This window comes from Anabrus simplex, chromosome 13, assembly GCF_040414725.1.
Source record: "Anabrus simplex isolate iqAnaSimp1 chromosome 13, ASM4041472v1, whole genome shotgun sequence".
Lineage (NCBI taxonomy): Eukaryota > Metazoa > Arthropoda > Insecta > Orthoptera > Tettigoniidae > Anabrus > Anabrus simplex.
The window spans coordinates 37088454-37112210 of NC_090277.1; the positions used below are offsets into that span (position 1 = coordinate 37088454).

The 23757-nt window shown below is 38.5% G+C and overlaps 1 protein-coding gene across 2 annotated transcripts in view; it reads right to left on the reverse strand.

Moving 5' to 3' along the window:
• Positions 1-8931, reverse strand: part of LOC136884803 (gastrula zinc finger protein XlCGF57.1) — a 51438-nt gene extending 42507 nt beyond the window's left edge. For both annotated transcript variants that reach the window (XM_068230076.1, XM_067157096.2), the window contains exon 1: positions 8810-8931. In XM_068230076.1, the coding sequence (XP_068086177.1) occupies positions 8810-8875 (66 nt within the window). In that variant the 5' untranslated portion in view covers positions 8876-8931. The remainder of the gene's footprint in view (positions 1-8809) is intronic.
• Between the last annotated feature and the right edge of the window lie 14826 nt (positions 8932-23757).

Here is a 23757-nt window from a genome sequence, read left to right on the forward strand (position 1 = left end):
CATCACGAAAGTGATCAAACATAAACCAACACACAAACAAATACTAGGATTTATGTATATCATGTAATAAAGGCAAAGTATTTTATTGCATAAAGATTGAAGTTATCTTCTGAATCAATTCAAGGCATGCTGCCAATAGTGGCACACACGGACACTACGCTAATGCAAAATTGTTATCTATAAGCATGTTGAGAAATGTCCTGTTAAAGGACCACATGCATATATACATACATTGTCATCATAGGCTGTTATTCCTTTCAATGTTCAGTCTGTAAGCCTCTGCAAATTTAGTAATCGCCACCATAATACCCTACTTCTAACAAGTTATGTGGCCTTGTTTAGTTTTATATCTCTTCTCTATAAAGCGTTAGAAACTGTGTCTAACCATCGTCGCCTTGGTCTGCCTATACTCTCCTACCCTCCATAACAGAGTCCATTATACTACCAGTTACCCTATCCTCATCCATTCAGCTCACTTTACCCCATCACCAAAGCCACTTCATTCTTACAGTGACATGCGTTGAGTTCAAACCTAACATAGCCTTTAATTCCTCATTCTAAGTACCCTTCTGTCATTGTTCCCACCTGCTTGTACAGGTAAACATTTTTACCAATATCATGTCTGTTACTTCTAACTTGTGAATAAGATATAATGACTCCACCAAGTTTTCACTTCCATAATGCAAAGACACACCAATGTGAAGATAGTTTCGTCTGGAGATGACTTCCTTCTTGTAAAACACTGTTGACTGCAACTGCGAGTTCATTGCATTAGCTTTACTGCACATCGATTTAAGTTCACTACCAACTGGAAAAACACACATCCTAAATATATGAAATTATCTACCTCTTCCAAATTTGCATTCCCAATTCTCTTAGATTTCTTACCAACTGACATCAATTTAGTCTTAGAAAGGCTAATTTTCTTAGCATACTCATTGCACCTACTTTCAAGTTCCAAAATAAGGCATTTGGCACAATCTGCCATTAAGGCAAAGTTGTCAGCATAGGCCAGACTGTTTACTATATTTCCACCTGACTGAATCTCTCCCTGGTACTTTATACCTTTCAGCATATGAACCATATTAACTATGGCAAAGGTGAAATACTACAGCCTTGGTTGAACCTAGAACTCTTTCAACCATCAATTCTTACTGCCGGGCAATTGCCAACACAATGGCCTTTTTTTGCTTTTAATAATATACCCTTAATCTTATACTTAGCTGGATCACTGGTACAGTGGCAGCCTCTGGATCCCAAGATAACAGGTTCAAACACAGCAGAGGTAGTCAGATATTTGACGGGCGGTAAAAAGTCCATTTGTCACTCCATGTCATACGACGTCGGCATGTAAAAGACGTTTGGTGACACATGTGGTGCTTACCTGCCAAAATTCATTAAATCTCAGCCACAGACACCCAAGAGAGTTTCGGATTACTCGGTATGCCATCTAGTATGCCTAGAGTAAAATGGAACGTCAATACTGACGAGCTGACAAGCAGATGACGCCAAATTGAAATGTCTGCACACAGTAGCTGAGGAATATGATTACAATGTTACACATGAATGATCTGCATAAGTGGAAACTTACCAGGGAGAAGAAGAATCACATAGTACACCAACATGGGGAACAACTTTCTGCTTGTTAGTATGTCATATGGCTTCTCTAGATCAACAAAGCATAAGCATAACTGTCTATTCCTCTTGTAGCTTTATATAATCACCTGGAGCATACTGAAAATATGATCCTGACAGCCCCATTCTGGTCTGAAAACATACTGAGTTTCATCCAATTTCCTCTCAACCACTGATCTCATTCTCCCTTTCCAAAATGCCAGGTAAAACCTTGCCTGGAATACTAATCAATGAGATACCTCAATAGTTGTTACAATTCTTCCTGTCCCTTGCTTTTAGATATGTGCAATTACAGCTTTTGTCCAATCTGAAGGTACCTCACTAACACTCCATGCAATTCTTCTTACAATTTCAAGCCATTTTGTCCATACCATCTCACAATACTTCACCATTTTGGACCTAATATTACCTATTCCTGCTGTTTTATGACAATGGACTTTATTTACCATCTTTTCCACTTCCTGAGGCGTTATTTCACCAACATCATTGTCTTTCTCCCAGTGTGCTCAGTTGTTCGCAACATCAACAGGAAGACTCCTCTTTAGTAAGATCTTCAAAATATTCCTTCCACCTGTCCAGTGCTTCCTTGGGATGTTATGAGGTCAGACTATTCATTTCCTTTTCTCCCTTACATTCTATGATTCTTTATTACTGTTCAGGAAGATTTCCCTGCTGCTTTTAACCAGCCATTCCAGATTATTACCAATATCTTGCCACAAATTCTTCTTGCATTCAACAACTATTTGTTTTGTTCTGTTTCTTTCACCTATGTACAATTCCATCTCAATCAATCCTTGTTTGAGGCCATTCTTTATGCCTTCTTTTATGTTTACAAACCGTCTCACTTTTTCAATCCACCAAGATTTCACACACAGTACCTCCTAAGCTTTTCCTTGCTGTTCCTACTTCAGCATCCCTGTATGCCTCCCATTCTCTTACTGTCCACTGAATGGAACGTTTTACTAATCATATCCATGTATGTCAGTCAAATTTCCTCATCCTGGAGATTTTATAGCTTATTTGTCTGCAGCTTCACTTTTTTTATTCTAAGCATAGAGATAGGCCTAGTTAGTTCATTACTGATCAGATAGTGGTTCGTATCATCAAAAAATCCCTGAAATACCCGCAAACTCCTAAGAGATATCCTGAATTCAAGGTTGGTCATGATTTAATCTATTATGGATCTGGTGCCCCTACCTTCTCGTTTGTAGTAGTAAATAGCCTTATGATGCTTCTCATTCCTATAAACTTCCATATCTTCCCCACACTTACCAATCAGCCTATCATACCCATCAGTTCTATTTCCAAATCTCACATTGAAATCACCCATTAGAACTATCCTTTTCTTGGTGCTGACCCTGACTATGATGTTACTCAATGCTTCATCAAACTTCTCAACTTCATCCTCACCTGCACCCTCACATGTTGAGTACAGGGAGACAATTCTCATTCTAATTCCTACAATTGCTAAATTTACCCACATCAATCACTCATTCATGCACCTAACAGAAACTATTTTGTGTGTAATTGTATTCCTGATGGACAGTCCCACCCCACACTCTGCCTTTCCCTTTCTAACTCCCGTCAAGTATAATTTATAACCTTCTACCCCTTCCTGGATTACTCCCCTTACCCAAATATCAATAACTCCTAACACATCTAGATGCATCCGCTTTGCTGACTCAGCCAGTTCGTCACCAAGCCTTGCATAATGGTTTCAGTCTGATATTCATCAACAAAATCATCTCTAAATGCAAATATCAACAACTCATTATACTTAAACAGCAATCAGAAAAGACTAAGAGGTACATCAAATTCACCTTTAATAACCTGAGGATTTATGAAATCATGAATTTGTTTAAGAAATACCATGCCAAAGTAGCTTTTTCAACCAAAAACATTATGGAACATAGATCCCTTAATCACAATAGAGCCAATAAACTTCAAGATCACAAATTCCAAGAATCTGGCATTTATAAGTTGACATGTACTCAGTGTAAAAAAACATATGTGGGACAATCAGGAAGGAGCTTCATAATTAGATATCAAGAACATGTCAATGCAGAGAAATACAGAAGATTCTCTGCTATGGGAGCTCATATGAAAGAAGTGAACCACAAATTCACTAATATCAAACAGGACCTTCAAATCATAAGGTCTATAAAGGAACACTAATGAACAACCTAGAAAACATCTACATTATTCTTGATAAATTAGAAAATGGGGAACGGAATCTTAACGAAATGAATGAGCAAAAAGACCTCTTATATGAGCACATCAGTAAATACATGGAATGGGTTGATAGACAACAAATAAGACGTAAAAATGAAATAATCAAGCACGACATCGCGGAATCACTGCTGAGTCTCCCTCCTCCCTCAAATGACGTACTAGATGATGACACAACTCCACTTCCCTTTTCTTCTGTGGATTGCAAGAACAATCAAACCGTGTCACATCGCTACTACACTAGGTCGTGCACCAAGACAGATCCCCAAGGCAGCACGGAATAAACATCTTTCCAAGATATGATAACGTGAGGCAAGCTGCCCTAACCAGATGACTGCCATCCATTTTATAACAGAGAAGATACCAAAGAACTTTTACCAATCAATCAACACAGCAAATATTTTTTCCATAACCTAAAGTTTAATGCTTGTGCTTATTGTCCAATATTTTTCATCTAAGTTTTCCTTATACAGCTGATGATGACCACTAAGGGATCGAAACATGTTCTGTGAGTGATAATGTATATTTAATTTTGCCCAACGCAAAAAATAAAGTATCGATTAGGTGGTTCTTTAATTATACTTGTTCATTATACTCATCGATACGGTCATGAAGTGGACAACTTGCAACAGAAACAACAATTTCGAGAAAACTGTTGCAGAAGAGAGTTCAACCCTCCAGGGCACCAGACATCATTAAGTAGGTAAAGACTGCTGTCCTGAAGGAAACTCCATCAACTTAACAACACCTTGCCAGCTGTACAAGCACATCTACTGTATAATTCAAGAAGATCTGGACCTGGTAATCAGCATAAGGCACATGGACATGCCTTGAAAGCAAGGCACATTAAAGAGACGTTCCCTAATGCTGGAAAATTATACGAAAACAACCTAGCAGAGGCAAGTGGCAGTCAGTTGTTCCCTGGATGAAGCTTTGGTTTATTTGTACGACACCAACATGCCCCAGGCAATTTACTATCACCCAAAATGTCAAAAGGGGCACTCACACTTTATCAAGGAAAACCAAGAAAAGTTTCCTAGGGGGTTCATGGTAGTGGCAGAATATTGCTACTTGCTTTGCGTCACACGGACACAGATAGGTCTTATGGTGGTGATGGGATAGGAAAGGCCTAGGAATGGGAAGGAAGTGGCCGTGGCCCTTATCAAGGTACAGCCGCAGCATATGCCTGGTGTGAAAATGCGAAACCACGGAAAACCATCTTCAGGATTGCTGAGAGTGCGGTTCGAACCCACTATCTCCCGGATGCGAGCTCACAGCTGCGTGCTCCTATCCGCAAGACCAACTCAACCGGTGGCAAGATATTGTGCCAGGGGTAAAGTCAGAATCATCAGAGTGCCAATAAATGTGAATATCAATGCTACATTGTTTCAGAAGAATGTCATGGACTCCTATTTCAATGAAGATATCCCTCAGCTTCAAATGTCTGGGTCCACATGGATAAAGCATCCAGTCATACCGACAGATCATCAGTCACCTACTACGAGAGGAAAGAAGCAGAGACGAGTGTCCAAGTCATAGAAATTCCATTTCATTTGCCAACTTGTTTCCAAGGAGCATACTCATAATTTCAAGGTTCTAACAATTTGGGACTCCATCATACTGATGAATAGAAGTTGTAATGCTGCCAGTGGCGAAACTACTTGGAGTTGTTTGAGGCAAAGCCTACCCTAAGGAATATGATTAAACATAAATATAGTAACAAATGCATCTGCTGTTGTTAATTGTGTTATATCAACAATGAACTGTTTTTGATATGTGCTACATGATGACAGCAGATGATGTGCTTTGCGATCGCCCCATTAGATGGCGACAGCAGACTACTTGTTCTGACAGGGAGGCAGTCTGTAACTTGTCTCACCTAGGACTTTTTGTTTTATTTCCCTTCCGTCAGCTTGTGAATGGCGCGGGGTGATGGAGGAAGGGTTGGTTTACCACCTGCACTCCTCTCTCCTCAACGTCTAGACCCCAGAGAGGCAAGCCTCCTTGCTATTTGAGAGTGTAGTAAGTCCCCGCGCGAAGGTGACAATGAAGTACCCTATTGTTAAGTGTGTGTTTTTCTTTTGAATTAGAAGGCAGTCAATGCATTATTGGCTGTATTTGTGACAATTCACATATGGACTGTTAGTTGTGTAAAACGAGACAATATCAGTCAGGCTCTTCTTTCATAATCTGACAGCGTTTCATTCATTTTTTAGTATATCCTCAAAAAGAGCTCATCTTCTAGAATTCAAAGGATTCAGACTTCCAAAAGCATGCGCTACCCATTGGAGCTTTCATTCGAGAGCAGTCCACACAATATTTTCACACTATGATGATCTAAGACAGGTTTTTGAAGACATTGCAGAGAATGATGAGGATTGGGACAGTGAGTCGTATAATTCAGCTGTTGGGTTGCTTGCCATACACAAGAAGACACAATTAATTTATTTGCTCTATCTCTATAGAGATTTTTTTTTTATAGAGACCATCTCGTTGCTCTACCACAACATAAAAGCACATCTGATGTAATTCTGTGCAATACTAAAATTAGAAAAACCACTGGTACCCTCAAGGTCCTGCGATCAGAAAATACAGTCTTATTTTGCGTTGTAAAACGTCGCAAAATAAATAACTAGATAAGTGTAGATGACAGGACATTCCAAAAGCTCAAAATGTTAACATATTAAGTTCTTGACACGTTAATTATGCAAATGGAAATAAGGTTTGGCGATTTTGAAAGCATCCAGTTTAAGTTGTTGGATCCAACTCAGTTCATAGTTTACAAAGAGAGCTTCGCTGCTATTAAACTGAACATAAGACTGTTCAGTTACTGCATTTTTAATAGGGAAAGACTGGAAAATGAATTAATTAACATTTATTCTGATATAGACAAACATTTGTCCCCTAAAACTTTTACATTATATTGCCCTCGATGACCTCAAACCAGTGTATGTGGAAGTGTCATTCCTTTAATATTAATATTTCCTGTGACCACGGCTTCCTATGAAGGGAGTATGAGCACTCTGAAGAGGATAAAACATACTTGCGTATTTCAATGAATAATGAAAGATTTCTGTCAAGAAAATGCTTGTGAAGAAATTGATGAGTGATCAAGTATTGAAGGACCCTGTGGTTGACCATTTTGCAACCAAGACAACTTGTTTGGAACTACTCTACAAGAAACTTTAAGGTAAGATTTCCTGCCCACCCATTAATTAACTAATAGCTTCGCCACTGAATGCTGCCAGGATGAGCAACCCTCAGGATGCTGGTTTGGATTTAGTACTGAGGACGACCTGGTGGTGTTTACACATCCTCCTAGGTTGTATAACTTCTTGTATTATGGGGACATATTTACGGCATTCTTTAAAAAACACTACTGGGTACTTACAATTGTAAGGACACTACCTTCAAAAATTGCTCCACCTGCTCCATCCAGGAGTGCCGTCAGCATTGCCAGTAAGCTATGATCTTCCTGAGCAAGCCGTAGGTTGATCAACTAGAAGAGTACAAATAATCATCATCCCCCACTCCACAGCTCTCTCTTAACTTTTTTTTTGCTAGGGGCTTTACGTCGCACCGACACATCTTATGGCGACGATGGGATAGGAAAGGCCTAGGAGTTGGAAGGAAGTGGCCGTGGCCTTAATTAAGGTACAGCCCCAGCATTTGCCTGGTGTGAAAATGGGAAACCATGAAAAACCATCTTCATGGCTGCCAATAGTGGGATTCGAACCTACTATCTCCCGGATGCAAGCTCACAGCCGCATGCCTCTACGCGCACGGCCAACTCGCCTGGTGCTTTGTTTTTTAGTGGCTTCCAAAACTACTGGACGTTCTGGTTGTTTCTCATGAGAATAAATCACACAAAGAAAACTCAACAACATTTTTCAGAATTAGGTTAATGTAGCTCTGACCTTGAAGATGGCTGTACCTTCCATCCATCAGTACAAACTTTCAAATCATGAAGTAAACAAATTCATCAATAAATTATCAATATAAAAAAAAGGAGATGATAAACTGAGTGGAAGTAGCGGGAATACAATATATTGTACAAAAACAACTAAAAACTTGAAAAAGTCAACACAGAAATTTCCCTCCATGGTGACACAGGCCCAATATATAATGAATTGGATAAAAGCCAATTATAGAAACTGACCGTTAACGTCATAAAATTTAGTCAATCATGAGTTACAGGTGAGCAAAATCAATAATTAGAAAACTCCCCTCCATATACACACCAACATAACCTGCAGCCAGTTAGAAAAGCAGCAGTACATCAGTTCGTGACAAAAAATACAGAATGATCAATAATGCTATAGCGGATTCATTCCTCAAGGCTCATAATTTTAGGTGAGAAGGGAGTGTCCATTTACCATTAAAAAAATGTGTATGTCACTGTCAGTAGTTTTACCAAATGAAGAACATGATGTCCATGGCATTGAATGGATCCCGAATCAGCACTTAGTTTTTCAAGTAATGATATCTCAAAAACACTGGGAATCTTAGCAGGGCCCTGTAGGTAAGATGAAGGCACTCATTCTCCAAAGCATACGGCCTGCTCAGTTAATTTACACTGAAAATAATTTATTATTAAGTAATAAATCTTTAAAATACCCATGGCGAAAAATCATAAATCAAAGGTTCTAATGTCAAAAACTACCCACCATTTCCAATAACAATCAATAACATCCAGCATGCCATCACCACACATCTTATGACCATTTACATCTACAACATACAGCATATCTATCAGACTACCACCTATATGTGTCATGCAATGAAACATTTGACAAAGTAGCTTTGAAAATTTTGAGAGTTTAAGCCTCTTGTTATGTACCAAACAGTATTCCTTATGAAATATTTTATAACTTATAGATTTGAACATATTTTGGGACATCAATTAAATTCCGACCTTTATAAAGTAATCAGGAGTGATACTTACGAATGATGTACTTGCTGTGCCTTCAAGCCAGACAGGTTCCTCCTCGACTTCTATTTTCTGGTCCATTTCACACAGCAACAGATGTCTTGATATGCAAATGAGCTGAAAATTACTTCCACTGACTTTTACTGAAAACAAAAAATTACAGGAAATATATTATTATTATTATTATTATTATTATTATTATTATTATTATTATTATTATTATTATTGATAGGGCCATCATCTATAGAACAACCAAGTACCCAAGCAGGCCTGTAGTTCTTCATTATTCTCAACACTTTTATCACAGCCACACAGCTCAGTCTTCCAGGGAAATCAAATCACAGGAACAAGGCTTTTATTTCAAACTTCCCACATGCACTGACTAGGACTGAGCATTGGGCACTGTGGTGAGAAGCCAGTGACAATGCCACTTCACTATCAGTGCCACACCCCCCACTAAGTCTGTAGACTAGTTTGATACAGATCTCCATACCACCATATCCTGCACTACCCTGCAGGTCAGTAGACTAGTCTGATACAGATCTCCATGTCATCATATCCTGTACTTCCCTGCAAGTATGTAGACTAGTCTGATACAGATCTCCATGCCACCATATCCTGTACTACCCTGCAGGTCTGTAGACTAGTTTGATACAGATCCTGCACTACCCTGCAGGTCTGTAGACTACTTTAATACATATCTGCACTATGCACTATCCTGTCCTTACCTACCCATTTCTAAAGAACTATCACATCCTCCATCTATTCAGATCTGTACCATTTCCTGAACAAACTCCTGCCATATACATTTACCTTTGAAATTAGCCAAACGACTTCTGGGTTTCTCAACATGCAACCCATGAATCTAAGCCTAAGATCAACTTTTGCCAAATTTTTCTTCTCTTATTAACCTTATTCACAATCTCATTATTTGTGACCTGAACTATCCATCAGACTTAACATATTTAGGTAATATCACACTCCAGAGGTTTATATTCTTTCTTCTTGGGTCAGCTGTTACCCATTTTCAACCTTGATACTGAGAATTCTTGTGTATTTTCATAATATGCGTATATGAGTTGAGCACTGATTTTCTACAATTATTGTAGTAAAACTCTTCAATGTAGGGAAGATATTGAAGCTAATAGGAATGAGAAGCACCTGCTGGATATCTGTGCTACATGTGATTGGCAGTTACAAATACATTCTTCAATGATAATGCTATTCATTGGTGCACCTAGGAGGGTAGAGGGAGCAGATCCATAATATAGTATATTATAACCAACAATGAATTTAGAAAATCCATTCAGAATGTGCGGGTTTACTGAGAATTTATTGATGATACGGACCACTATCTGATTTGTAGTGATCTAAGTATCTCTAGGCCTAGGATGGAGAAAGTGAAATCTATCTGCAGATGAATAATGGCAGAACATCTCCATGATGAGAAAATTGTACATAACTACATGTACATGGTTAGCAAAAAGTTAAAACAATGGATAATATGTAGGTTAAGGATATAGAAAGAGGATGGGTAGCGTACAGGAATGCTGTAGTAGAAACAGGAAGGGAATGCCTAGGAACAACTGAATGGGGAAAATCAAAAATGGTGGTGGAGTGATGAAGTGAGAGCAGCTTGTAAACTTAAAAAGGTGTATCAGAAATGGTTCAAAACAAGGACTAATGCAGACAGGGACCTATACATAGATGAATGAAACTAAGTGATACAAATAGTTGCTGGGTCCATGAAGAAGTTGTGGGAAGATTTTGGTAATAAACTGGAAAGGCTAGGTCAAGCAGAAAGAAGCTATCTGGACAGTAATATATAAACTTAAAAAGAGAGGGCAAAATGAAATGAATGGCATTTTGAGTAAATGAGATGAACTCATAATAGATCCCAGGGAATTACTGGAGAGGTGGAAGGAATATTTTTTAAAATCCTCTCAATGTAGAAGGAAATCTTCCTGGTGACTTTGCAAACAACCAAGTTTCTGGGGAGAGGACAATGGTGTTGTTGAAATTACACTTGAAGAAGTGAAAAAGATGGTAAATACACTCCATTGTCATAACGCTGCAGGAATAGTTGAAACCAGACATGAAATGGTGAAATATAGTGTGACGACAAGGATGAAATGGCTTCATAGACTAATAAGATTAGCATAGAGTGATACTAAGGTACCTTCTGATTGGACAAAAGCAGTAAATGCACCTATCTATAAGTAAGGGAATAGGAAAGATTGCAAAAACTATCGAGGTATCTCAAATAATCAGTACATCAGGCAAGGTCTTCACTGGCATTTTGGAAAGAAGGGTGTGATCAGTGGTTGAGAGTAAGTTGGATGAAAACCAGTGCAGTTTCAGCTCACACAGGGGCTATCAGGATCAGATTTTAAGTGGGCACAATTTTGAAATATGCTATAAGAATAATACACAGTACTGTTTATTTTTCGTAGATCCAGAGAAGTCATATGACAGTCTACTGAGGGAAAAGATGTACACTGTACTGGGGACTGTGTGATTAAGTGTACATTACTAAAAGCAATCAAATGCATTTATGTTGACAGTTCAGCTGCAGTGAGATTCAGTCGTCAAATGAGTTCTTGGTTGAGGGTACTTACATGGGTAAGACGATGCTATAATCATAAACTATCAACTTCCTGTTGCTCCATACTGAATTGCAACTACAAGAAAAGAATGAATATAATGGTCCACCTATTCAATACATTCTTATTGTGTAAATATTGCCTTACGTCTATTTTGGTGGTACTAATTCCGGTCACATGTGACCATCATCAGTCAGAGGCAATAATTAGACAAGACATATTAGAACTACACAAATAAGTGTACAATCACAAGTAGACATTGCAAAAGTCCATCAGACCAACAGTGATAATACTGTACAAACAGTGTGAAGGCACATGATCCAAATTCATGTAGAGGTATTAAAATTAAAGTATATTGAAACTTGAAAAGTTTCTTGCGTAAGTTCAAGTAATTGTCCAAAAATATTTTCCATATAACAACATGTTAAAGTCATCATATCTTATAGATTCCATGTACGAGGTTATACGAGATCCATCCTTAGAAGAATGAAGAGATGGGAGAGTAAGAACATGCAACTCGATAACTGTCCTCTCTTAACTCTATTCAGAAGAGAGAGAAAAGAAAGAAAGAAAGAAAGGGAGGAAGGACGAGATCCATCCTTAGAAGAATGAAGAGATGGGAGAGTAAGAACATGAAAATGAAGGAGTAGGAAATGTAATATTGTTGGGGTGAGAAAAGAACAAAAAATGTCTGGGTAGTAAGATATATTAGATTGTAAATATAGTCCTTGTAAGGTTCCTTTCTTAGAAATGGAGCTTCATGTGGTAAAAAGAAAGCAGAAGTGGCACCTCGAAGGCTGGAGCATAGACTCACACAGATGAAGCTTAAATCAGGCCATTCCTATACTTTGGGATGTCTCTATGATAAAATTTGCAGTTCAAAATGGAATGAAAATAATGATTATGAGAATTGCCTCTAGTTGAAAAGTGCTGCAGTAAAACTTACCCTGGAAAACAAGAGTAGAGCTGGACTGTGGGAAGCGGAGAAGGGGACAAAGGGGGATGGAGAACGGAGCATAGGGGTTAGGGGTCTCTCTCACTGTCTTATTTTCTTTCCGTTCATTTTCTAATTTTGAATTTAATTTTCCAGATATACTTCATAGTCTACAATCCGTCCTGACCTGTTACCGGGCTCCTCACTTTCACATGTCCTATATGATCTCATTCAGTTAACTCTTGTTCCATTTTGTGTCCTGGGGAGTATTTTCACACCCTCCTTGGCCCTTACTTTTTTTTTTGCTGATGCCTTCATTCTGGTGGTGATAGCAATTATTGTCTGAAGAGGAAATGCAACTCGATAACTGTCCTCTCTTAACTCTATTCAGAAGAGAGAGAAAAGAAAGAAAGAAAGAAAGGGAGGAAGGACGAGATCCATCCTTAGAAGAATGAAGAGATGGGAGAGTAAGAACATGAAAATGAAGGAGTAGGAAATGTAATATTGTTGGGGTGAGAAAAGAACAAAAAATTAAACAGAGGAGGTCAGCTAGCAGAGTTGAACATGAAAAGTATGGCACAACTAAGTAGAAGTAATCCCAGGCTCAGGTAAAGACCTCATGGTAGCAAACCCACATTGAAAGCCACTGGTCTCCCCTTTAAATACTTGTTATATTACGTAGGAGATCATTCATGATGATGATAATTCAACTAGAGTTCGAAGATATTTTAATTCAATGCCATGTAGGCTGCCTCTCCATCAATTCTGGAACTCCATTATACTCCATCAGTTACCTGCTTTATCATAATTTCAAGTAATGGTGGCAATGCATTTTAGGGGTAGGGAGTCTGCCAATTAACTGGGAAATCGGGTCCAATTACCGGTTAGGTCTGGGATTTTTAACTTAATATAAGGGCTGGTTCTAGGTCCACTCAACCTACATGGGAACTACTGAAGACCTATCTAAAGGTGAAATAATGCCCCAGTCTAAACAATAATGACTGAGGAATTTGTGGCACTGAACATGCATCTCCCCATAAACTGAAGATTTTGGGCTGGGCAACAGACACTTGATGGGGGTCAAAGGGGTAGTATGTGGTCCTGTGGGTGCACTTCTTGCTGATGGGAGTGTACTAGTAAAACGCAGGAAATGCCATCTATTTCTACCAAGTCCGATACATGCACGTCCACGCCGTGGCCTCTGGGCAACGGGTACATTCTTTAAGGTACACGATTAAGTTATGTAAGGGCAGAAACCGAGTTCCCGACGCTTAAATGGGGACCAATCAGCTAAGGGAGACAACCCTATCAGAAAACATCAGTCCTCCAGGATTGCTGGGGGTTGGAGCAAGGCTAACAACCTCGCTCCAGAAAACCAACTGTTGCGAAGCCCCAGAATATGCCTTGGAATGGTGGATTTAATAGACGATGAGCTAAGCTAAAGGCAATGGACTACGCACTTGGTACATGGAATGTACGCACACTACTACGAGCCGGAGCACTGGAAGTACTGATGCAGAAACTAGAAGTCAACAAAGTGGACATAGCAGCCATACAAGAAACTAGATGGTCAGGAAGGGATGAGATATGGGACACCAAAACCCACACAATATTCAGTAGTGGGAAGTCAAGGAATGCACAAGAAGGAGGAGTAGCATTTATAGTACGAAAACAAGCTAAAGATGATGTACTACAGTTTTTGGCAGTAAATGAAAGATTGGCAACATTGCATGTTAAAATGCGATTCTACAACTTAACAATCATAAATCTATATGCACCAACAGAAGACAAGGAACAGATAGTCAAGGATCAGTTCTATGCTGAACTGGAACGAGTGCTAGATTCAATCCCATCGAATGATGCTAAGATGATAATAGGAGACCTAAATGCACAAATTGGGAAGGAGGAGATATATCAAGGAATAATAGGGATCCATAGTTTACACAACACTACTAATGATAATGGACAGAGATTGCTTGACCTTGCTACCAGCAGAAACATGAAAGTGATGTCAACTTGTTTCCCTCATAAAGAGGTACACAAACAAACATGGATATCGCCGGATGGAAAGACCTGTAATCAAATAGACCTTGTAATAATGGAGAAAAGATGGGCATCCAATATCATGGATGTCAGATCATTCAGAGGAACAAGTTGTGGCTCCGACCACTTTCTAGTTAAGGCAATCTTAAGGTGCCCCATTATGAAAACAAGAAAGGAAGGAATGAGTAGGATAGAAAAGTACAATACTTGTGAACTGAAGAATAAGGAAGTATCAGAAAGATACGGGAAAAGAATGGCAGAAGTGCTGGTAGAGAAATATAATAAGGACCAAACAGCAATAGTCAAGACCAAATGGACTGCTCTGTAGGAAAGCGTTAAGGCCGTGGCAAAGGACACACCAGACATTGTACCCAAAAGGAACACAAAGGAATAGTTTGATGAGGAATGCCAAAAAGCCATAGAAGAAAGAGATAAAGCATATAAAGCATACCTAGAGAGACCAACAAGGGTGAAGAAACAAGAGGTTGTAAACCAGAATAAAGAAGTAAGGAATGTATGTCAAAGAAAGAAGAGAAGAAAATTAAGTGAGAAAATGGCTAAAATAGTGGAGGAATTTAAAGGAGATAATAGCTACATGGCTTACAGAGAAGTTAAGGAAGTGAAAGAAGGATTCAAGGCAAGAACAAACATGTGTAAGGACAGAAATGGACAGCTTTTGGGAGATAAAGAAGGGATCCAAGAGAGATGGAAGGAATATTTCCAACACCTTCTGAACCCAGTAGAAATGAAAGGGGAAACACCAACTACCTCAAGGAATAATACTGAGACAAATGAATCAGAAGTCACAGCACCATCTATGCAAGAAGTGATAGAAGCCATACAGCAACTGAAAAACAATAAAGCACCAGGTATCGATGGAATCCCTGCAGAGTTGTGGAAATACGGAGCAATCACACTACAAGAAGCTATATATTATCTAATTGTGAGTGTGTGGAATACAGAAGAAATGCCTGAAGACTGGCGCAAAGGCATCATATGCCCAATATACAAGAAAGGGGATAAGTTGGTATGTAGCAATTATAGAGGGATCACACTGCTGTGTACAGTATATAAGCTGGTCACTTCCACTCTGAAGAAGAGACTAGAACCCCTGGTGGAAGAAATTCTAGGAGAATACCAGGCAGGGTTCCGGAAGGGAAGATCCACTATTGATCAGATATTTACTGTGAAACAAGTGTTGGAGAAGTGTTGGGAACGGGGCATAGATGTGGTACAGATGTTTATCGACTTTCAACAAGCATATGACTCTATTGACAGGGATAAATTAATGGAGATATTAGGAGAGTTCAAGATACCAGAAAAGCTGGTGCGACTGGTGGAATTGACTATGAGAAATATGATGGTGGGAGTGAAAATTCAGACTGAAGTAGGCAGCTTCTTCGAAGTGAATCAGGGATTGAAGCAAGGAGATGGCTTAGCACCAATTCTATTTAACCTGGCACTAGAGTCAGTGATTAGAAAGTTAAGGGTGGACACCAGTGGAACACTTCTGTACAAAACAGCTCAACTAGTTGGATATGCTGATGACATAAATTTGATGGGAAGAACAACAAGGACAGTTAAAGAAGCATTTGAAGACTTGAGTAGAGAAGGCAAAGAAATTGGACTTAAGATCAATGAACAGAAGACGAAGGTAATGGTGCAGGCTCGGAGAAGGAAGTATACAAATGACCAACTTGTCCCTGAAGGATCCAAAGTGGAGGTGGTGGGTGAATTTAAATATCTTGGTGTACATCTGAGCAACAAGAATGAGGAAATGGTGGAAATACAGGCAAGAATTCAAGCTGCCAACAGAGCATACTTTGCAGTACTACCACTTTTCAGAAGTAGAGATATAAATCAGAGCTTAAAAGTTATGCTATACAAAACCCTCATTCGCAGTATAGTGATGTATGGAAGTGATACGTGGTCCCTCCCAAAGAAAGCCATGGAGAAGATAGATTCCTTCGAAAGGAAAATCCTGAGGAGAATTTATGGACCCATATGCGTACAAGGGGAGTGGAGAATTAGATATAACAATGAACTATATTCCCTGTATGGGGAGGCACCCCTGTCGCATGCCATTCGAATGAAGAGACTTAAATGGGCAGGTCATCTAATTAGGATGGAAGAACACCGAATCCCAAAGAAGGTATTCTCAGGAGACTTTGGAGGAGGAAGGCCTGTGGGAAGGCCACGTAACAGATGGGAAGATGGTGTACATCAGGACGCAGCACATATCCTCAAGATCCGGAATTGGAGAGTAGCTGCACAAGATCGACAAGTTTGGCGGAGAGCAACTGGGGAGGCCATGACCCGAAAACGGGCCGTCGCGCCATAGGTAAGGTAACGTAAGCAGACACTTGATAGGCCAAAACCCCACAGGGCCACAGCAACATACAATTTGATTCAATTGTCACACTTTGTTACAGGATGAAAGGATATTTTCAAAGGAAAAAATTACGGTTCTATTCACACAATTTTTGTATTTAGTAGTTTTTTTTAAGATTCATCCCACTGCCAACTCAGTATTTAAAAGATTACAATATTTGTGGCACATATGACCAAGTGCAGCATTTTCCTTCAAGCACATTTCGGGAAGTTCACATCGTACTGCCCCCATTATTGCCAAGCTAAGCCCAGCCAGTAAGCGAGAGATCTCGGGGTGGAACGTTTGTTCCTGGCTTTCCATTTTTTAGAGGCATTTAAGGGAAAAGGGGTGACAACCAAGCACAAAAATGAAATTTTAAAAACAACACTCTTACATTTATTGACATAAGCATCCAGAAACACAAAAATATCCTTGCTGGAGTTTTATTACAATAGGCTTTCATAATGTCGGGTCCTCCTGTAGCAATTAATAACCAAAATGTAATCCCCGTCCTCCAGTCTTACTGTTCTAGAATGAAAATTAACAAAAGATTAGGCCTTCACTGCCTTTAAAAATTAAAATATTTAAATGAAAGCGTCCAGAGACTTCAATAAGGATTTACACAAAATTAGTAGGCAGCTATCTCGCTTATTATTCCACAACAAAATTAACTTAAGGTTCCATTAATTTATAATAATCTCAACACATGGTCAATGTTAAATTCTGATGAATTTCACTAACTGAAGTGTATAATGTTCATTGATAACACCAGTAGAAATTCTGATTGAAAATCAAAATTAATTCCAAAATTTATAATTTATTATTATTATTATTATTATTATTATTATTATTATTATTCTCTAACACTATCTGCGTAGCATTTTACTTTTATCATCACACGGTCAAGTTTATAAATGAGTGTATCTCAATAACTAATTCTCATGGTAATTGTAATACACATTTTCCTAATTAAGTAGATTTCCAATTAATTATTATTATCATTACTTGTTATCACCCAAATTCAAGCTGATTATGCCGTTTGTGACCCTTAAATTTATGCTTGCATGGCATTTAAAGTTTCAAGTCAGTCTAAAAATATTTTGGAATTTTAATAAAAATGCATTGAAAGTTTTCTCATATCCACGTGTGAGTTAGTCGAAGATTAATTTACAAATCGCTTGCCTTTGCTAAAAATGAACTCAATGATCTTTCACCTAAATCTTTAAATAATGCAAATGAAATCCTAGCCCGGACTTACTCGACACTAATCTTATCAAATTATTCCTTAAGTTGGGCTAAACAAGGCAACATGCCGGCAAACAACATTGAATACAATCCGTGCTGTTGCAATAAATCCACGACCAGATTAAATTACATTAAACAATCAAAAACATGGAAAATATTCATAATTACAACACCACACACATACACACACACATCACATTCACACAAGGTAACACGTAATTTTTATATACACTATTTACAACGAATCCTGCCCTTATAAATTAGTTAATTAATTTTAGCACGGTCGCGACAATAATATCTGGAGGGTGAATTTGTGTCTGGAAATATTCTTACTCCAATAGTGGCTAGTGATCGTAATTCGTGGTATCACTTGAATGAAATACTCATTAAACATCAACGGAGATTCATCTAAAATTCCTGAAATTAATTTGAAGATTCTAATAGAATTCCATAATCATCACCACCACATGGGTTACAAGTCACAAATGCAGCGGTCGTGAGCCTTAATCACGTTATTATTACTCCCTATTCATGAAATATATTCAACGTGTGCTCCACTTATAATGAATCCCATTGTCCTCCCAAAGACACAACAAGTCATTCGCTAATAAATTCTCCACTTAATAAATTATTCAATTAATATCCCACAGGACTGCTGTATTCCAGGTGCATCATGAACTGAGCACATTAAATCTCACATATAAGGAACCTAAAATAATTTATAGCTCACGGCCATTTAATTCCATTCTTAACCCGATCTTTACTTAATTTTATTATTATTTAAGTGATTATTAGATCTATCAGTCCTGCTGAAATGTCGTGAAATTAGATGACTAGATACTAGAGAATGCAAGTGATCTGAAAATAACACTAAATTCGACCCTCATTTTTAAGTTTATCACATGGTCAATGATTTTTAAATCTGTCTAAATCCTATGTATGAGAACTCATTCAAAGACAGACTACACAGCTAATCTAAGAGGTTCCAAATTTCAGTCATACACATGTAACTCAACTACCACGACACATTAAGAAATGGAAAATGAAATAATTCAATCTACTACAAGAACTAATAGAGCTACAATTTAGAGAAGAAAGATCCTCTAGCTTTACAAAGATGAAAAAGAAAATAAACAGTTAAATGTTACTGAAGTTTAACTGAGGTTCGATTCCAGGTTGAAGTCAGTCATTCCGGCATTTTCCCGGTCAATCACCCTCTCCAACCAGAAGCGCCTCACATATTTAGGTCCTGGAGACACGGCAGTAGATGTCCCATGATGAAATCAAGATGCACATTGTAGAGGAAGAATCCATCTTGATGTACACAGCGATTCACTGGGATGAATTCCGTCACGCTCAAGAAGTATAGGTTATAACTAATACAACAGATATTAAAATGTGAACACACTCGCTGGAGTACTTAATGTTCTCATGGAGAAATATACTTAACTTGGTTCACTGATGTTGAGATTCACTCCAAAAGATTTGATAATAAAATTACACTAATTCTAGCAGAGCGGATATCTGCTTGCACGGCAGAAAGTTTTTCCCACGTGGTTCCGGTGAAAAGGTAGCGTTGACCTGAGCAGCGGCAAAGTAGAACAAAGCAGCAGAGCAGCAGAGAGCGATTTCCTGTAATAATTACATTTTATAGTCTTCGCTCGGAAGGCGTGTACTTTTTAGAGATGATCATTGGTTCACGGGGTCTCTTGTAATTGGATGTGACTGTTTTTAGAAGTTTGCCTGCTCGTAGCATAGGTTGTCAGTGCGTGGCTTGCTGGAAACACTGGCTTGTCAAGTGATCTACCCTGCACTCAGTCGAACACGGATCAATACATCGTCCTTCTAAACGACAAAAAAAAAACAGTTTGGTGCTCACCCACAGCTTTCCAAATGATGAATACAGCTCCCGGTGAACAATAAAACTTTTAATGTTGACTTGTCATAAATAATCTAAAGATAGCCAAATTTGAAGGGGACAGTATATTTGTATAAGCTTCATAAAATGAACCGGAAACTCTGCAATTTCTCTTTAATCGTCACTGTTCTGAATTAGAAGAGTTGTAAAAGACCAAGGAGGACCACGAGATGTTTACACAACTGTGGAGTCAGATGACAGTGTGTGTGACACTTATAAAGCCGAGAGAGACACATTTTGCTAGCGGACAAACTTTATTCATCTACGTAGTGAGATCTATCTCACAAGTGACTTCAATCCTTCCTTGAGATAGACTATGCTTCATGAGATAAATCTCATTTTTGCTCATATCACCTACTGGATCGAACTGGGACTTTGGTGGTGAATTGTCTAGTGGATTACTGGTTCAGTTAGTGTGCATTTGCTGAGCAAAATGATGAAAAGACTTCCTTGACCATGGCAAAACAGAGCGTACTTAGTTTATCTACCACATACAGAGGACTGTACAGGACTAAAGGAAACGAATTCAAATTTGATATGTGTATAAACAAGAATTAAAAATGGAAAGTTCACATAATGGATATTAACTACCTAAATTATATAATCACATGATGCAGTGTTGCAGAAGAATGCTGTATGAGAGATGTGATAGATATTATAACAAATGATGAGGTAATTAATCTAATTGATGAGAGGAAAACAATTTGGTGAGATTTGATAAGAAGGGATAGATGGTAGAACACATCTTCGGACATCCAGCACTTGTTCAGTTAGTTTTCAAGGGAAGTGTAGGTGGTTTCATTCACGATTTCCTCAGCAAGGCAGAATCATAAACCATGCAGCTATTAACATCAAGTTCATTAGACTCTTCTGTTCTTCACTCAAGAAAGAAGACTGGATTTTTTGTAATTTTGGTGTGCATAAGAAGCTGACTTGGCCTCTATAAGTATTTAGTACTCAGAGAGCAGCCTAAACTAAAATACTTGTTATTGTAGAAATTCAGTCAGGACCATTAGACGAAGAGGTGGTGATAACAATAACCCTACTGCTGCTCAGTTTAAAGCTGCATACAAAAGATTGCTGGTTCACCATGAGGTAAAAGGAGCAGATTCAAGCAACTCCATTGCCTTGGATCAAATTAATATATTGAGTGTATCTAGCTCCAAGCCTAGTTCAAATTTACAGTGTCATGCAATTCCCGCCGTATCACAGGATAGAGATGCAGATATCCCACTCGTTCCAGATTTTGATCATGACTACTGTACTCATCCAGCATTTGAACAGCCTGGAGAAGAATGGCGAATAACTTACGTGTAAATATTTGTTCCTGTGTTCTATCGTACATTTGGGTATTAACTGGCTGCAGCTGTTTTGGTGAGTTGTAGCCTACATGGCTTGCTGCCTTTCATCATATTGTAAATTATGTTACTGTATATTTTTAAGGATAGTTTTGTGAATGTTACATCTTATTAGGCTTAACTACCTCAGTTGTAGTTTTGTGTTCTATCGTACATTTGTGTATTAACTGGCTGAAGCTGTTTTGGTAAGTTGTAGCCTACATTACTTCTTGTCTTTCATCATATTGTACATTTTAAGAACAGTTTTGTGAATGTTACATCTCATTTGGCTTAACTAACTCAGTTTTAGTTTGATATAGCCTGAGTATTTAGAACAGTTAAACAAATTTTGGTGTGTGTGCACTTATTCATATCTGACAGTGGCTGATAACCTAGATGTTAGGTTGTTCTATGTGCATTCATGCATGATAGTGGCAGATAACCAGATGTTAGGCCCTGTAAAACAATTATCATCATGACTAAATGTTCATCTGTAAACTAAATGTGAAGGTCTTCTGTGAATAAGTGTGATGATGGTGATAGCTGCTTTTTTCTTAAATAACAGAACCTTGAGGTTATCACCTGCATTTAGTACTGGTAATTTCAAACTTTCTTTGATCATAATTATTATAGGTGCAGTGGGGACGATTGCATTATTTTTGGCATTATTAGAAATGCAGGTTATTGGTATGTTTTGTTGAGTTTATTATTTGCAGCACTGTGAAAATATTTTAAAAATAACTATTTCAGATGAATATTACAGAGAAAAATTAAACTTGTGAAATTAAGAGAACTAAAATAGGTTAACAACTTGTGAGACCTATTCACATCACCCTATCGCTTAACTGATACATAAACACATCAGAATACAACACATATAAAATTATACTTAACATTTTTCATACAAAAAGGAACGGAAATATTCCTAGGCAATTGCATTTATCACCATCTTCAATAGTTTAAATCAATTAATCCTAAGGAGCACGCTTAAATCGGGATTTAAAAACACTCCGCAATGCTCTTCTTATGGAAGACCGCCTTGTTTTGCACTACATCAGCTGATCGCTCAGAGCTTGATGTTGGTGCCACGCTTGGCCGGTAGAAACATACGGTGCGCCCTATCTATTTCTCAATATTAAACAACAAACCTACCACTTCGAAACCGAACCGGATATGGGTAATTAACTTATTTGGAAATGTATAACTATTACGGTATGGTTTGGCCATACAGTATATATCCTCCTTACTGATCGCTTAACATAATAATACCCAGTATGAGGTTGGGTTATGCTGAAGAAATTAGGCATTTGAGTACCGTACCAGTATAGAAAGCATCACTGGAGTATAAATCAGAGAACAAGCAATGTGTACCGACCACGTAACTAATGGAGATAAATATTCTACACAATGAGAAACTGTCTGAAAGTAATGCATGTACTATTTCACTTGATATATGAAGAACTGTACCGTTAATTTGTCGGGAAAAGTCCAGAATTTGTAACACCAATGAGGCCTCTTAATCATACGTAGCACTTTCTTCTTCTTCTTGGTTAGTTGTTGGACATCGTCGTAAGACGCCAAGTCCAGTCACTGGTTTGCGGGTTAATTAATGTCTGGGAGAGCTGCCAACAGTAGAAGAAAGTAGTACACTACGAAAGAGGAGGGAGAGCTATGTAAAGAAGCGAATTGCAACGGTTAATGATGAAACTTAGGAAAATACCAATGATATATAGGCTAAACGATCAGGGAAGAACACAAAAACACTGGGACACAGGGTTCTAATTCATCACGTCTGTGTGGTCTGTCACGACGTCTTACTACAAACAAACAAGACCGGACCACATATAAGGGTGAGTATGTGCAAGTCCGTACCTAGAGGAAAGGAAAAGGTTACAAATGGATGTTACATACAACGAAAAAATTGATGATTAAGTCGACAACGTGAAAAGTCGGTTAGGACACTAAACACGAAACGTTTAACGGCAGTTGGTAACCCTCATGAAAAAGCTTACCTATGAATTCGCGACGGTGATGTTCATATGTCTGAGAGTTAAAAAAGATGGGAGTTACAATACTGTCTGCTCGGCCACATGGACAGAAGGTACTGTCAAGAAGAGTAAGGCAAGAGAGATGTGTAAGCTTACAGACACGATTGAGGCGGAGGCGGATGTGTGGAAAGTGCTCCTACAATTCTATTACAATAGCCGTATGTTTTACTTGGAAGGAGTGGAGTGTTCCAATAAAAGAAGAGTATCTTCCTGTAATGACTTTAACAAATGCTTCAAGCAGACATTTTGTCCCACGTCTGCTATTAAATCTTCAATTTTCTTAGAAAAGTTGCGACATTGGAATTACCGTGTAAAGCCGTGACAGAGGGAGATGCTGATAGTGGTGCGTGGGAATCCGAAGGTTGCCCGTGGGGACTTGACTTCCGTGATGTAGATGCAGGCTCGTTAGAAGTAGCAGGTATCAAACGCACGACTGTAGTGCCAGAATGTTCTGGAACCGTCTT